General features: G+C 43.8%; 1 protein-coding gene across 1 annotated transcript; it reads right to left on the bottom strand.

Moving 5' to 3' along the window:
• Window positions 1-195: 195 nt before the first annotated feature.
• On the bottom strand, window positions 196-15618 carry ATMIN (ATM interactor). Its single transcript, XM_068992294.1, has 4 exons — window positions 15292-15618; window positions 5952-6077; window positions 4922-5121; window positions 196-3930 (listed from the first exon to the last, which is right to left on the bottom strand). The coding sequence occupies exons 1-4, from the start codon at window positions 15616-15618 to the stop codon at window positions 2118-2120; spliced, it is 2466 nt and encodes an 821-aa protein (XP_068848395.1). The 3' UTR covers window positions 196-2117.
• Between the last annotated feature and the right edge of the window lie 1872 nt (window positions 15619-17490).

Genomic DNA, 17490 nt, shown 5'->3' with positions numbered 1-17490 from the left:
TAATAGAATGTCTTTTTCCTTTCTACTGGGAAAACTGTTAGCATATTTTCATGAACAAAGATAATGGAAATAACTAGGCACAGTCATTTCATCATGTGACTTTCAGAGAATGAATTTGTGAAGAGTAAAGGCAACAAAGTCACATTATGAGTATGTTGAAGAATTCACACAAAAGGTAGAATTCTCTTCTCTTTAATCACTGAGTTTTCAGCTTTTACAAATAATCTTTGAACAATTCAGGGAACTAAGGTTCAGGGTGGGGGACAGTTCTTACTGGTACATGAACTATTACATGCTCAATTTTCTGTAAATAATTCAGTTGGCTGAATTAACAAACATTGTCACAGACACACAGATTTTTTTTTTAAAGCCATAGATCACTGCATATATATTTACAAAAAGCCAGAACAAACATGCACTTCTCCTTACTAGGAGAACTGAAATAGATGTTTGAAGCGTTAAGGCAGTGATGATTCTAAAACATAATGAAATACTAAGTTAAGGCTTTATGTTTGTTCTGAAACCCACATTCATAGGCAACTGTGACCCAAGCAAACTTTCATCTACCAGGTTGAGTTCATCTGCCCAGGACATGTTATTTATCCATTACCACCAATTCTTCTATGGGATAGGAATTAGTAGCAACACCAATGATTTTCTCTAATGAATTATTAGTCCCTTCCTTAGGTTGTATTTTGAGGGTTTAGTCTTCAGCAGCATAAAGCATGTGCCACATAAGGAACAGAGCATTTTTTTGGGTAAACTTAGGAAAATGTACAGACTGCACTGATTTTTACTTGCCTGAAAGCTGGCCAGCAATCAAGAACTCAGGATCTTCTAAATACAAAAAACCCTACAAGTGTACCTGACTGCTCAGCCATCTCAAAACATACTATGTTCTTGAAGTGCTGGATCTTCACTTCATTTTCTTTGAAGACCGTTCAGCATTACCCTCTCTAAACAAACAAAGCAACATAATGCAGAATGCCGTATTTTAGACGGATCTCTTCTAGAATTGCCATCCTCAAGGCACAAACACTATTCTTGCTAGACCAATGTGTTTCCTCATTCAAGGAAGAAAATGAGGTGGATGAAAAGAAGATTCACTTGACTATAGTTGTTGATTGCACTCTTGCCCTAGCAAGCTTATGAAAAGTATTGAAATGTAACAGGGAATATCCTTTTCTTCTTACATTACTATTTTTATTGTTTTTTAACATTTAGAGCGACAAAACTCAGACTCAGCGGGTGGGGTGCACCTTGAGGAGCAGCTCTGGAGCACCACCCTGGCCTTCGGTAGGGTGCAGGAGGGATGGCTTGTAGGACACACTCCAGGATGAGCTAACGCGTGATTCTACAGCCCAGCATTTCCATAGTCAGGATGACTTACTGTCACTTAGACTGAAAGGATCACTATTTACACTAAGTTCTTGCCGCTACTACTTTAAGCAATAATTGTACAGCAACATGTCTTGTGAGCAAAGTACTATACACTTATGTTCCTACCAGTAACAGTTCACGTAGAGGGATGGCATTGGCTATATGCAAATTGTCTCAGAAGCTAAAGACAACAGTAGTTTTCCTTTGTGTCTTCAAATTACGGAAGACTAAGATGTCAAAGCAGGCGAAGCTGTTGTTTAAATCTGACGGTGCAGCATCAGACTTCTTTACATGTTATCAGGGAACAGGACTCTCTTAACAAGCACTGGCAAGAGTATTTTAGGTGCAATTTAAGTCAGTCATGCTTTGACGAAAATGTTTTGAAGATCTGAAGTTTGTACCCTAAGTTCTGGTGAGCTTGGCTTCAGCTAAATGGCAAGATGGGTTTTAAAGGTGTGAAATACATTTTTGTTTAAAAAAGGGAAGACTACACTGAAAGGGCAAATGTTGGTAACACAAAAACAATCATGTTCAGATCAACATCTTACACTTTATAATACACTCACAAATTTTTACACAAACTTCATGTTTACAAGTACAAAAAGGCAAAGAACCTCAAAGAATCGAAGTAACTGTATCGTCGACTACATTCAGTAGAGTTAATACTGTTGTCCCTGTTCTTCACCTTCTAAATCCAGAAGCGAACTGTGAATCCATCCCCGATGTGGACTCCGCTTTCAGAAGTTGGGGACTGGGTGTAGTTCTGCACACGTTTGGGTTTCAACAGAGCTGAACTGAGACTCCATCGTGTTCCAGGCCAGATCGGCCAGAAGAAAGTCATCCATTGCTGTCTGAGTTTCATTGCTGGTGAAGAATAAGCTCCCCAAAGTTTCGAAGCCAGAGTTCATGGTCTGTGTTTCGGCACTGTTCAACTGAACTTTGCTTTCTAGGGCAGGCAGGTTTTTAGCAGTGGAGATTCCGTCAGTCTGGGTCTCTGTGTCAGATGAATCAGTACTCATAGAAAAGCTGGAGTGTTTCAGGATACTTCCCAGGGGCAGACGAGGGCTACTGTCTAAAAAGAAGTTCAGGTCTGTCTGTGTCTGCGTGTCAAACATCTCAAGGCCTAAGAAGCTAGAATTTCCTCTACAACTGTAGGCCTGGGCAGAAGGGTCTGCAAGGAAGAAGTCAGTTTGGGTTTCTATGTCCAGCGACTCCAAGACTGGCTCAGTGGTCATGGTGCTAAGCTCACTCTCCTCGGTTTGTGTCTGTATATTTGAGGCTGAAAAGAACTCTTCAATATCAAAATCAATTGCAGGATTCTGGGTTGGGCCAGATGGGAGCTGGGTGTCAGGTCCAGTATTTGTGTCAGACAAAAGACTACGATTGTCCAGCGTCTGACCAGGTAGGTTACTTGACAAGATGTTTTCTAGATCACTTAGTAAATCCATGGTTTGGGTCTGATTATCTGTTGTGTTCTGTGACGAAAGTATACTGTTTGGTGCACTGAAGTTTATAATTGGTGTGGATTTCTCAATATCTTGAGTTAAAGTTTTAGCGTGGTTCTGAGGTAACAAGTCATGAGTTACAGTCTCTGCTACTAAGCTGCTGCTTATAATATTGTCTGTAGACACACCATATGATGAATGGACACTTTCAAAAATGTTTCCACACATTACAGCTTGGTCCATCTGTACTCGGTCATCTGCTGGACTTTGCATTCCGCTGGTCTGAGTTTCTCTGGAGATCCCACCTGGCTGGAAACTGGCATCTGTAAATGCATCAGTCTGAGCAGCGATGGATGAGGTTACCTTAGAACTGGGCAAAAAAGTCTGAGTTTGAACACTAATGGGAAGGGAAACCTGGGAACCAAATGTCAAATCAGTTTGCGAACAGGATGACACAGAGGAGTCAGGGCTGGCCCACTGTGCAGACGGCATGAACTGTGGTGTGCTGTAGGACAGGTCTGTCTGCACATTGATGGAAGAAATGCTATTCTTCTGACATGTGTTCCCCAGTTCTTGTAACGGGCTAAATGGACTTTTACCCAAGTTCACTTGAATACCTGTGCTAATCGGCTCAACAGCAACAGGATTTACAACTTTTGAAAGAGGGAGGCTCTCCTTGAGAGAGCAGGTCTCCGAATCCAGGCCGAGGATCAGGGTTCCAATGGACAAGGGCAGTAAGTGCACGGCACCGGGGGCAGAGCCCTGATGGTCGACACCCAACACCACAGGCTGGGCCGAGGAGTCGGCTGTAGGCACAAAGACAGGCACGGGAGAAAACTGCATGACGGGGAGTTTAACCAAAGCCACTTTGGGCTTTGGTAAAAGCAACTTCTGAGGGTACCTTGGAGCTGCTGGAAGAGTCTGTTGTTTGGCATTAGAGCTGCAAGAGTCTTCAAAGGAAGCCAGCAGCTTTATTTCTGAAGTCTCTAGCTCTGGAGCGTCTGGTCGGGGAACTGGCTGCTTGCTCAGTGATTCAACGGTCTTCCTGGACAGCTTCCGGCTGCGTAGGCAGCTTTCCATTTTCCTTTTCTTACTAGGTGGGTCCCTGAAAACAACGACAGAGTGAAAAAGAGAAAAGTGGTTTTAAACTGCAGCTTTCTTCATCAACCCTGGCACTGTATCTTTACTTATAAGCTCTATGTCTCACATCTACAGCAGGGGTCAGATTCAGCCCAGTGAAAAGAAATCCCGTTTGTAATCTGGCCCATTACACAGTTGTTCAGAAACATGCAAACAGGAAAGGAGGAAGCACACCTTTGGGTAAAGTTCTAGGCACTAGAACTCAACTTAGATCCACAAGCATCAGGAAGCTAACATATTATATAATGCAGTGATTATCATTTCTAAAATAGGAAGCTATTAATCCAAATATAAATTTGACCTTTCAAATGAAGCGATTTCATGATTTAAACAACTCTTCAACAATCCAGTATCCCTCTAATAGAAAACGATGGAAGTTTTGGAAGAATTGAAAACTCAACAGGGACTTCCCTGGCGGTCCAGTGGTCAAGAATCCACCTCCAGTGCAAGTGACACAGATTTGATCCCTGGTCCGAGTAGATCCTGCCTCTGGCGGACCAACCAAGCCTGTGCACCGCAACTACTGAATGCTTGCGCCGTAACTACCGCAGCTTGTGCTCCACAGCAAGAGAAGCCTCCACAGTGAGAAGCCCTGGCATCACACACAAGAGCAGCCCCTGCTCACTGCAACTAGAGAAAGCCCACGCAGCAGTCAAGACCCAGAAAAGCCAAAAAGAAATACACAAATCTTAAAAAAAAAAAAAAAAAGCCCAGGAAGTTTTCAATTGGGAATAATAAGGGACCTTTTAAAGGAGTTGGTAAATGAGTAAGGAGCACAACTGGGTCAAGTAGATGTGGATTATTTACTAGTACTGCTGCCATTTCCGAAAGTCCCCTTCTTCACGTCTCACCTTTTCCCTACCATTCCTTCTCTCTGCTCACGCTACCAGCGCTCCAGGAGTTTCGCCTGAAGCTCTCCCCACAGCTGCCGGCTCCTGGCGCCACCCCTCCCTCACCTGTGCTCTGCAGGGATCTCATGGCCAGTTCGGTAGACATGGGACTGCAACGCGGTCCGGCTGGCGTAGGGACAGCCACACGTGCACTGGAAGGTCTTGCCGCAATCCTCTGCGTGTCTTTTCAAGTCCCACTCGGTGCCATACGAATTGCTGCACTTACTACATTTATGCTTCTTTTCAGCATGCATTTTCATAAAGTGCTAGGAAGAACACAAAAGGACCAAAATGAAAATCTGCAACTGCTCAAAACCTTTCAAAAGTCATCAACATACCCCAAATAACAATGATTTTACATGAAAAAATATAGCAGTGCAAATCAAAAGAATGAAAAATTCATTTTTCATTTTGCCTGCAAAATGAAATTTCAAATTCTTTTGCCTGCAAAAGAAAAAGCAGGCAAGCTGCTGTTTAACATATGCCTCATCTCTGTGAAAAGTTGAGACTGTTTTGGAAACAATCCAGGGTATCCACCCCTACGTTCTAATGTACAAGTAAGTGCTGCAAGCAGAACAAGTCTTAGAGTGCTTTTCTCAGGACCCTCTCCAGCAAACCCTCAGGGAAGTGTTTCAGTTTCTTCCCGTCCAGAATCACCACCTTCCCCACTGACCGGGTCCCTCGCTCCTCTCTGGGGGAGCTGCTTCTGAAATTCTTTTCCTACAGTTTCTTCCTCCCTCGGGAGAACATCTCCCTATGCCTCTGCTCCTCTAACCTTGAAAGAGTCACACCAGAGATCTGGAAGCACACCCAATCTATCATACTTTGCTGACCTGGTCTTCTCTCCAAATCCACTCTGGACATCTTCCCCTCAAGAACCAGCCAGCCTTTGCTCACACCCACTCATTCTTCCCCAAGTGAGAGACTTGGGTGTCTGTCCTTATAAGCAGCTTTCTGCTCAATTCTCTTGTTATGATTGGCAAGTAATTACAATACATTGGGTTTATGACATCTGCATTTCATCCCTAGAGAAGTATATAGTTAAGTATAGTTAAGTATAGTAAGTATAGTAAGTTAGTTAAGGCAAGTAAAATACCTGTTTTACGAGAGAAAATTGAGAAAATGGTCTGTCAGGGCCTCTAGGGCATCCTTCAATTGGACAACAGTAGAATTTCGGTACAGTTTTCAAATCTTTTCTTACTGTTGGATTTACTATGCCATCCTGCAAAAGAAAAATGAAATAATGATCTTTAAAAAACCATCAGAGCAAGTTGGGGGTGATAATAAGGAACGACTAAAGATGGGCACAAGGGATCTTTATATAGAGTGATGAAAATGTTCTAAAGTTTGGGATTGCAGCAGTGGTTGCAGAACTGTGCATCTACTTAAAAATAACTGAATTATTCACTTAAAATGTATAAATTTTATCACGCATAAACTATAACTCAATATATGTTACAATTTTTCAAAACAACATAAACAAAAAACAACTATGTTGTTTAAAAATCTTCTATCCATTCCTTTAAGATTCTCTCTGGATTTAAAAATCTCTGTCCTTAACCCAATGTCTTTAATTGCAAGAGTTTCTCAGGCTCAAGACTTAGTGTCATCCTTAAGTCTTCCCTCCTTTTTTATCTCACCCCCACTGAGTCAGGGTGAGCCTCTGAAAAAAACCTCCTTTGACTATGACTGAGGTCTTCCTGACAAAGAGCACAGTGACTTTCTCTGATCACCACTATGCCCCCTAACAGAGCTAAAGCGAGCTGACACAGCTCTTTTACGGCAGCATGAATACAGGCACCATGCTCTAATCTGAAACTTAGTAATCATTATAAGGGCCAGCACTAACACAGCGCCTACTACTGTGCCGGGCACTGCTGTAAACACCTCATATATATATGAATTCATCTGAGTAATCCTTTGTTATTAAGTATGTGATTGACTTTTTGATGGGTTTTAAAAATAACTGGTGAGTTAATTTAGCTTGAAGTACTATCTTATGGCCCTTGACAAACCCACAGACCTCAGGAGTGAAACACCTATGGCCTCCAGTCTAATTCTTAACTAGCCACCCCTGGTTGGCCCCAGAGGAAGGTGTGTGGGGGCTGGAATGATGAAGGGCCTCTACCGGCCCCTGGAAACACCCAGACATGTGTGAGGCCTCAGCTGCTGCGGCAGCTCCTCGATGTTTGAGTCCTTAGGTGCTGTGATGAGAGAGGACTCAGTACCTTTGGAACATGCCACCTCCTCCTCTACCATCAGTGTGCACCTAGAGAGGAAATGAAAGACCACGTGGCTAAGACTCCCTTTGGTTTAACAAGCTCTGTAGATGATCCTAATGTGTAGCTGAGCTTAAGAACCATGGTGCAGTGGTTAAACCCATGGATTCTGGAATATGGACTGCTGTAGTTTGAATTCTCTGCTGTAGTTTGAATTGCTCCTTTCCTTTGACCTTGAAAAACTTAACTGTCTTGGTTTCCTTATCTGTGAAGTAGGTACGATAATAGGACCTACTTCAGGGTTGTGGTGAGGACTGGTGGCTCAGAGGTTAAAGTGTCTGCCTGTAATGTGGGAGACCTGGGTTTGATCCCTGGGTCCGGAAGATCCCCTGGAGAAGGAAATGGCAACCCACTCCAGTATTCTTACCTGGAGAATCCCATGGACGGAGGAGCCTGGTGGGCTACAGTCCACGGGGTTGCAAAGAGTCGGACACGACTGAGCGACTTCACTTTCACTTTCAGGGTTGTGGTGAGGACTCAGTTAGTAGCATTACAGTTAACAGTATTATAAAACAGTGCTTATCACATAATCCCCCAATGGCTCAGCAGGTGAAGAATCCACCTGCAATGCAGGATCAATCCCTGGTTGGGAAGATTCCCTGGAGGAGAAGTCCTCTACTCCAGTATTCTTGCCTGGAAAGTCCTATGGACAAAGGAGTCTGGTGGGCTATAGTCCTTGGGTCCCAAAGAGTCAGACATGACTCAGTGACTAAGGCTATCACATAATCACTCCATTATTACAGCTACTAGTTATCTGCTGTGGAGATTTTTGTTGCTTCTTTTGCTTTCTACCAACCAACTTAGTGCCAATAAGCTAATCTACACTCATACTATACATTAAACACTGTTTTTGTGGCACAGAAATACAAGCAAAGTAAACAGATCAGACTGAATCACACTTACATGCTTTTGCACAGCAAAGGAAACCATAATAAAATGGAAAAACCACCTGTGGAATGGGAGAAAATATTTGCAACGATGCAACATAGAAGGGCTTAATCTCTAAAATATACAAACAGCTCATATAACTCAACAACAAAAAACAAACGACCCATTCAAAAAACAGGTGGAAGAACTAAATAGACATTTCTCCAGAGAAGACATACATATGGCCAACAAGCACATGAAACATTACTCAACATCGCTAATTATTAGAGAAATGCTAATCAAAACTACAGTGAGCTACCACTTCACATCAGTCAGAATGGCCATCATTAAAGTCTACAAATAAGAAACCCTGAAGAGGCGTGGAGAAAGGGAACCCTCCTACACTGTTGTTGGGAATGTAAGTTGGTGCAGCCACTATGGAAAACAGTATGAGGTTCCTCAGAAAACTAAAAATAGAACTGCCATATGATCCAGCAATCCCACTCCTGGGCATATATCCAGATAAAACTACAATTCAAAAAGATACATGCACCGTTATATTCGTAACAGCACTATTCACAATAGCCAAGACATGGAAACAACCCAAATGTCCAGCAACAGATGAACGCACAACGATGATGTGACGTATGTATATACAATAGAGTGCAGCTCAGCCATAAGAAAGAACGAAATGATGCCACTGGCAGCAACATGGCTGGAACTCGAAATGATCGTGTAAGTGAAGTTTAAGTCAAAAAGAGAAAGACAGCTACCACATGATATCACTTACATGTGAGATCTGAAATGTGACACAAAATAATTTATCCATGAAACAGAAGTGGACTCATAGGTACAGAGAACAGACTTGTGGTAGCCAAGGAGGAGGGGTGCTGAGGGAGGGATAGACCGAGAGTCCGCGGTTAGCAGACCCTAACCACTATATATAGAATGTGCAGACGACAAGGTTCTACTGCGCACTACAGGGAACTATATTCAGGACCCAGTGACGAACCGTAACAGAGAAAAATATGAAAAAGAAAGCATATAATGTAAAACGGAATCACTCTGCTGTGAACATAACATTGTAAATCAACTATACTTCGATTTAAAAAAGAAAATCTATGGACTCATCTTAGAGAAAATATTATACTTGTGAAAGTCTGATTGGAATGCTGCTTTTGTTAAAACAAGGACATCTGCTAGGCTCAAATGACAATAACACTGTCATCAAATTCATCCCATTCACCAATTTATCTTTTTTAAAGGAAATACTTCTTAAACTTATATTATCTTTCTCCTAGTGTATAATATGCAAGAAAAAATGAAATGTGGACAAGATATTAAGAAAGACCCTATAAGCATTAATTCTCTTGACCATTACCAAATTCTTCTTAGTTATATACCAAGGAGACGGCCCTCTTCTGTGTTTTAGCCTGTCAAATGTTCTATAAAACTTTGCTTACGGGGTCACCACAAAATTCATGCTCATTTCTAAAACATCCTCAATTTGCTTAGCAATCCTTTTATTACCCCTTTTCAAACTCCCTATCATGCATGTTCTCATATACCTGTTCACTTCCCTTTTTAAAAAATTAACAAAATTTATTTTTAAGAGTTTTATTCCATAGCAAAACTGAGTGGAAAGTACAGAGTCCCCATACACTATATGCAGCCCCCCATCCCACTCCAATATAGCCTGTTTCACTATTAACATCTCTCAGCAGAATGGTGCATTTGTTTACAACTGATGAAACTACACTGACACATCATTATGACCCAGTCTATAGATTATATTAGAATCCACTATTGGTGCTGCACATTCTATGGGTTTTGCTGAATGATAATGACAGTTATCCACTATTATATCATACAGAGTGTATTCACTTCCCTAAAAATCTGTGCTCCGCCTATTCATGACACCTTTCCCTGTAAGCACTGACAATCACTGACTGACCACTCATTTCTCTTTAGGGCTGATACTCCACCGTCTGCATGTATCACGTTACTTACTGATTCACCTTCTGAAGGACATCTTGGTTGCTTCCAAGTTTTGCTGGCTATTCTTTTATAATGTCTCCTGCCACCTCCTCGTCTTTCCTTTTTCACTGCTACCATCAATAGTTCAAGTTTTCCGACTTTCTGTTTGGACTTTGTCACTAGCCTAATTTCTAAACCTTCAATTTTCTTTTCATTCACATGTTGCCAGATTCACCTTTCTAAAATATAGCTCTGATTATAACATTACCTCACTCAAACATATTCGAGGGCACTCCAAATTCTTCTAGCCACTGGGACATCCACAGTCCTGTACTAAACAGCTTCAAACTACACTTCTTTTCTGTTATTTCTCTGTTATAGCTAATGGAACTCCTTAACATTCCCCAGATGTTTTCAAGAGGAGGAATATATGTATTTGTTGCACTTAGGAATCTTTTGAAGAGTAGATGTTTATGGTCACCTAAGTTAAAGCTGTATCACATGCCAGGATGAGCCGCTAAAGGCAGCCATGCTGATGCCAACATCTTGCTGTTGTCATTACAGGTGCAGCAACAACCTGGAGTGGTTCACTTTCCCGCATTCTTAGGGCCAATTCCTCGGCCCATCCCCACACCACCTCTCTACCCAGTTCCTGACCTTCTTCCCAACCCTGTTTAGAGACAATAAGCTCTGAGATGAGAACAGGGGAGAGAAGAAATGGTGATGGCACAGTAAAACATGAACTGCAGTAAAAAGTGGTATTTTCATTAAGTGCTATATACATTCTACAATGAAACTTAGCAGACTTTTTTTTTTAACTTTACCTTCTGTGCATAACTGAAAAAAATGTACAGAGAATACTTCATGTTTTGTGTACTTTTTTGGGTATCTGTTTATAAAATCTTTTAAATAAAAGAATTTGAAAAAGAACTTATGAGAGGAAACAATAAAAAACAAGATGGAGAAAAGTAAACAAAGAGAAAAAAAAGCAAAGCAAGAGAAAGGACCCTGCTGAAGAAGAGAGGATAAAAGCAAAGAACTGTGGGGACTGTTTGGGGGGAAAAAAGGCACTGTAGCTTCTCAAGCACCTCTCTGCATTCATAGAAATATCCCCGAGAAGAAAAGCAGCTTGCTCTGTTATTATATATTTAAAATTAGACGTCTTTGTACAATATGATCTATGGAGCAACTTGGAACCTTTCCTTGAAGAAGAAAAAGAAAAAATTGCTGGAAAATCATTAAAAACAAACCCATGGACTGAACATACCATAAAATCCACTATGCCATGCTCTAAAAATGTGTGTTGCTGGGTAAGATGTTCTTTAATGGTCCTCCTGTCCCTTTCACTATTTTCAAACACAAGGGATAAAACAATCAAGAAATGCTCATCTACTCCTACTCTTCTTTTCCCCCGGATCACCAGGAACCCACATACAATCACAAGGTATCATGGACCTTGCAACTTAAAACCCTTATCTCCACTTTATCCATCATCATTCAGAAGAACTTGTTAATCCTAAGGGAATATTTGAGAGGGCAGGATACCTTCTGAGGAAAGATTAGATTAAAATGAGAACATCACACCAACCAATGGGGAAGGGAGGAAAAGATTATCATAATCCAGGAGAAAAAAACAAACTAGGAAAGAAAAAACACTACAGGAAAGAAAAAAAAAAAACTAGGAAAGAAACTAGAATTATGTAAGTAGCTGTAATCAACAGATTAAAGGGAAAATCTCCATAGAATATTATGCATATCTCCAAGTGGACATACTCAGGCTTCAGGGCCAGGAGGAGCACACTGGAGTCTCTGGTCCAACACAGAACCCTTTCAAGGCCACAGGGAGCTCCCCTTCAGCCCTTCTCCTTAGGCCTCTATCCCCTACCCACCCAACACTTGGAGAACATCGTGTCAGGAGTAGTGTTTGGACTCAGGAGCCTGCTTCTTTGGCTTCCGACTCAGTGCAGATTCACCACGCTGGGCAACACTGTGCAGATATGGCTGTTTTGTCACATAGGCCACCTTTATTTTAAAAGACACCAAGACAGCACATGTTCAGGGGCCACATGGTTAGAAAGACAGAACAAGGAAGCAAAGTGAGCCTGTCTGACAAGAAAAAAACGACGATGGTTCAGGGTGAGGTTTCTCAAATTTCCCCTGAAACAGGTCTCTCTAGTGACCTAGGAAGGCAACTCAGGAGAGTCCATTTTGGGGTTGTTCAATTTTCAGTTCAGAAAGAGATTTTGAATGCACTGTGCTGTCTTCAGACAAGAGAAATCTGAGAAATGACTAGAACTGGAAAAATGGCTTCACACAGATTCTAAGCAGGAGAGACTACTGATACTCAGCTGGGCTAAAGTTCAAGTAAAGACCTGACTGTCAAAATCTGCCCTTGCCTCAAATATATTCCTCCTTCTTAGTCTACTGTATGCTTCAGAATTCCTGAACTTTATATGTTTTAAAAACACAATTAGAAATAAACTTATTCAAGCTAGGCTTCAGCAGTACATGAACTGAGAACTTCCAGGTGAACAAGCTGGATTTAGAAAAGGCAGAGGAATCAGGAATCAAACTGCCAACATACACTGTCATAGTAAAGACAAGGGAATTAAAAAAAAAATCTACTTCTGCTTCAGACTACACTAAAGCCTTTGACTGTATGGGTTACAACAAATTGTGGAATATTCTTAATGAGATGGGAATACCAGACCACATTACCTGCCTCCTGAGAAACTTGCATGCAGGACAAGAAGCAACAGTTAGAACCAGACATGGAACAATGGCCCAGTTCCAAATTGGGAAAGGAGTACGTCAAGGCTACATATTGTTACCCTGCTTATTTAACTTACATGCAGAGAACATCATGAGAAATGCTGGGCTGGATGAACCACAAGCTAGAATCAAGACTGCTGGGAGAAATATCAACAACCTCAGATATGCAGATGACACCACCCTTATGGCAGAAAGTGAAGAGGAACTACAGAGCCTCTTGATGAAGGTGAAAGAGGAGAGTGAAAAAGTTAGCTTAAAACTCAACATTCAGAAAATGAAGATCATGGATGGCATCCAGTCCCATCACTTCATGGCAAATAGATGGGGAAACAATGGAAACAGTGTCAGATTTCATTTTCTTGGGCTCCAAAATCACTGCAGATGGTGACTGCAGCCATGAAATTAAGACGCTTACTCCTTGGGAGAAAAGTTATGACCAAGCTAGACAGCATATTAAAAAGCAGAGACATTACTTTGCCAACAAAGGTCCGTCTAGTCAAGGCAATGGTTTCTCCAGTAGTCATGTATGGATGTGAGAGTTGGTCCATAAAGAAGGCTGAGCGCTGAAGAATTGATGCTTTTGAACTGCAGTGTTGAAGAAGACTTGAGAGTCCCTTGCACACAAGGAGATCAAACCAATCAATCCAAAAGGAAATCAATCCTGAATATTCATTGGAAGGGCTGGTGCTGAAGCTGAAGTTTCAGTACTTTAGCCATCTGATGCAAGGAGCCAACTAATTGGAAAAGACCTTGATGCTGGATAAGATTGAGGGCTAGAGGAGAAGGGGACGACACAGGATGAGATGGCTGAATGGTATCGCTGACTCAATGGACATGAGTTTGAGCAAACTCAGGGAGATAGCGAAGGACAGTGAAGCCTGGAGCGCTGCAGTTCATGGGGTTGCAAAAAGTCAGACACGACAAAGGGAATGAACAACAACTGTATACTATCAAACCAATCCTGAGAAGTATTGATAAATGTTATCTTTTGCTTAACGGATTCTTCACAAGGTCTGGACAGATATAGCTCCTGACAGCAGTTCCACAAAAAACAACAATATAAAGTGTTAAAAAGTGCTTGCCAGAATGACGTTCAGGACAACAAGGTAAAGACAGTCCTCATCAGACTGGCCACTTCCGTTGTGCTTAGAGATGTAATGTCTACCTTAGTAACCAGTGATGGGATAATCTGAAGGTGGGTGATGGCTGTTACATATGAGCTAAAGAGAACACAGGAATTAGACTGCAGAATTCCTACAAATATATAGTTCATCCACTCAAGTTAAAATATACTTAAGGAAGGGAAGTGTTTAATTAAAATTTAGTATGAAGGAGGAAACAGGAGAACGACCATTCCCAGAGTTACTGCACTTGTGTGCAGAAGCAACCCAGAACTATCATGGAAAATTGCAGTTCCACCTGCAGGGAAAATTACAGACCCACCTCAGCTTACCTCCACAGTACATTCCCCGATTGGGCTCCCTCATCTTCCTAAGAACACTGTCGCCTCTCTAATTAGCTGGAGCTGGAAGTGGACAGCCCTTCATGGTCATCATATCTGCCCTACTACAGACGACAAGCTCAAGCTTTCTGTTAAATTCTTATCAGAAGTCTGATTCTAACAACATTCCTGAGGAAGCTTTACCTGAAGGGCAGACATACCATGCAAGAGACTAGGTGATTTAAACTTGCTCCTCAATCAAGTCAGACCACCAAAAGCTACATACTCACAATGCAGCTTTCAATGACACACTTTAAAATTACGTTCTAAGCCACTGTTGGCTTAGAAAGACTTTAAGAAGTGGTGGAAGGAAATGTCCTATTGTAGTGATTGAGAAATTATGATTTAAGTGGTATTGGGTGGGGCTGGACCTCTGGGTTTTTAATAAGCTTTCCACAGACGTGCACTTCGGGTTGAAAAAAGAATCACCTCCCCATTTTATGTAATGTGGAATGAACGTTCAGGATTATTGTCCTGTAATTATATATAAAGTCCCCTCTTAAGATCCTCGGGGGAGACTTGCCTTAGCTCTCATTCCTGAGCCAAGATGATATTACCAAAGCGGTGGAACTTGTTGCCAAATCTGTAGCTCCCTGCTAATGACTGGGCAGCACCCAAAGGCCCGAAAGAGGTGCTTGTGGGTGTGGTGCAGAGAGCCGGCAGAGAGCTGAGCCCGCGTTTAAAGCCCAGCACTACGCGGGCAGCGTCACCGGTTTCTCTGCAACAGTGCCCTGAGAGCTCACAACACGACCGTGAGAAACGCCCGGGCCGCCGCCGCGCGCGCGCCGGTGGTCCCGCGGGTCGGAGCCCGCAGCCTGACGCGTGACACAGGGCTTTTCCCCCGCCGTGCCCTCCTGCGTCCGGGCTTCCACTCTCCCTGCGGGACGCCCCTCGGCGGTCCGGCCCACTCTCAGGGCTGCGGCGGCCCCCACCCCCGCCGCCGGCCGGACCCCGGCGCGGTCGCGTCCGCGGCCCTCGCCGCCCGCGTCAGACGCTCGGTGGCGCCAGGCCCCGGGAGGCGCGGCCCGCGGCGGGCTCACCTGCAGGCGGTGGCTCTTGACCAGGTGCATGTTGAGCGCGGGGCTGTTGGGCAGGATCTTGCCGCAGCCGCGCACCGTGCACAGGATGTTGGTCCGCACGGCCCGGGACAGCTCGCTCACCGACGGCTGGATGAGCTCCCGGGCCGGCGGCGCCGAACCCGCGGGCTGCTGCCTCGCCGGCGGCGGTCGCGGCCGGCTGCCTCTCAGACGCCCGGGGGGCACCCACGGGCCCGAGGCGGCGGCGGCTCCCCTCGCGGCCGCCGGGACGGCCGGAGCGCCCGAGGCGAGAGCCGCGGGATCCGCCGCCGCCGCCTCAGAAGCCGCCATGGCTCTCGCGCCGCGGCCGGACCAAGCCAGCCGGCCCCGCCTCCCGCCGCAGCGACTTCCGGCAGGGGGCGGGGCCTTATTAGCATCCGGCGGGGCCCGGCGGCGGCGGCGGCGGCGGCGCCCCCTGCCGGAGGCGGAGGGCGCGTCTGCGGCGGAGCGCCGCCAGGTGAGGCGGGCGGGGTGTAAAACTTCACAGGGGGTCCTGGGAACAGGTAGGACGTGTAGGTCCCTCTGAGCCTCATTCGCCTTCCTAGAAATCTGAACCTCGGGGAAAAGTTGGATACAAGAAAAAACACTGCTTTCGGGAACGTTACTTCCCAATGATTAGAAATAAACCAAGTGTTCAAGAGCAGCAGAGGCCGAACTTTGTTAATTACAATGATCTGTTTACCAGACACTGTGGAATGCACTTTTCATCCAGTATCTCATTTTGTCCTCAAAACAGACCTCGCGGGTACCTACTATAAGTTCTTCCTCATCTGCAGAGAGGCAAGTAACTAGCCTGAGGCCACATTATACAAACAAAAGAACTGTTATAATTGACAGTTAATTATTTTAGAGAGGGTAGATTTACTTGCCTGTATTTTAACTGGTGAAATCTGATTACTATTTGGGAGACAGTGTAGCTCAGGGCAGGGTTCCAGAAACGAAGTAGGAAGAGGGACTAGATAGGTCAAGTAAATGAGTGTAGGAGGCCAGGCGTACCTCAAAGGGAGGGGTGAGGACCCCAGGGAAATCAGATCTAGCCTAACCAGAGCAGGGGCTACCAGTCTTTGGTATTGCCATGTTTATTTTTCAAGGTTTTTATGTGAAAACTCCCAACTTTTTAATATATTAGCAGCTCTGCTTGTTTTCTACTGCTGCAGTAACGAGCTACCACATGCCTGGTGACCTGAAAGTGTGTTACTCACAGTTCTGGAGGTCAGAAGTCTGAAATAAGTCTACTAGGTCAAGATCAAGGTGTGGGTCTGGCTGCTTTTTCTGGAGGCTCTATGGAAGAATCTTGTTTACTTGCCCTGTCCAGCTTCTCAAGTCATTTATGGTGAGTCGCGCCCTCTTCACATCACTCTGATTTCTTCAGTACTCACATCTCCCTCTGCTCTCTTCTATCCCTTTTCCCACTTTTGAGGACCTAGTGATTACATTGGGTCCTTCCAGGAAACCTCGGATAACTCCCCCACCTGCAAAGTAACAGGTTTACATATTCCAGGGACTAGGATGTGGACATCTTTGAGAAGGGTACTGTTTTGCCCACCGGAGTAACTAATTCTGATTTTAAAGTATTGTGTGCCAAAAAACCCCTACGTGTGAGATAGCATCCATAAGGCTTTTCTTTCTTCCAGCTCGGTGTGCAAGAGGGCAGACTCAAGTCCGACTGCCTGGGTTAGTTAGTTAGTGTTAGTCACTCGGTTGTGTCTAACTTTGTGACCCCATGGACTACAGCCCGCCAGGCTTCTCTGTCCATGGAATTCTCCAGGAATGAATACTGGAGTGGGTTGCCATTTCCTTCTCCAGGGGATCTTCCCGACCCAGGGATCAAACCCAGGTCTCCTGCATTGCAGGCAGATGCTTTACCACTGAGCCACCAGGGAAGCCCAATGGTAATCTTACCTCTAGTTTTATTTATCCCCATTTCTTTTTCTGTCCTTCATTTGCCCATATTTCCTCACTTTTAATTCTATCATAATTGTAACATATGTTGTTTTAACACCAAATCCTTTGTGGATCAAGATAGGTACTATGTTTTAAAGTGTTATTATAAAAGGACATGTGATTTAGTGATGATCATTGAAGGATTTTCACTAAAAGTGACTGATGTGCCAGTTTTTAAATATCTTTATTTACAAATTGGTATATCATTGGTCAGTTTGA

The sequence above is a fragment of the Capricornis sumatraensis genome, chromosome 20 (assembly GCF_032405125.1).
Source record: "Capricornis sumatraensis isolate serow.1 chromosome 20, serow.2, whole genome shotgun sequence".
Lineage (NCBI taxonomy): Eukaryota > Metazoa > Chordata > Mammalia > Artiodactyla > Bovidae > Capricornis > Capricornis sumatraensis.
Note: the sequence above shows the minus strand (reverse complement) of the source record. Positions and strands in the feature narration are given on the sequence as shown.

What these genes read in the sequence shown, in the direction of transcription:
- ATMIN (XM_068992294.1), bottom strand. Translation starts at nt 15,618, where the DNA reads ATGGCGGCTTCTGAGGCGGCGGCGGCGGATCCCGCGGCTCTCGCCTCG. An exon ending in AATTTTCTCTCGTAAAACAG is followed by an intron (nt 5,122 to 5,951) that starts GTATTTTACTTG and finishes TGTTCTTCCTAG; the next exon opens with CACTTTATGAAAATGCATGC. An exon ending in GAGATCCCTGCAGAGCACAG is followed by an intron (nt 3,931 to 4,921) that starts GTGAGGGAGGGG and finishes CGTTGTTTTCAG; the next exon opens with GGACCCACCTAGTAAGAAAA.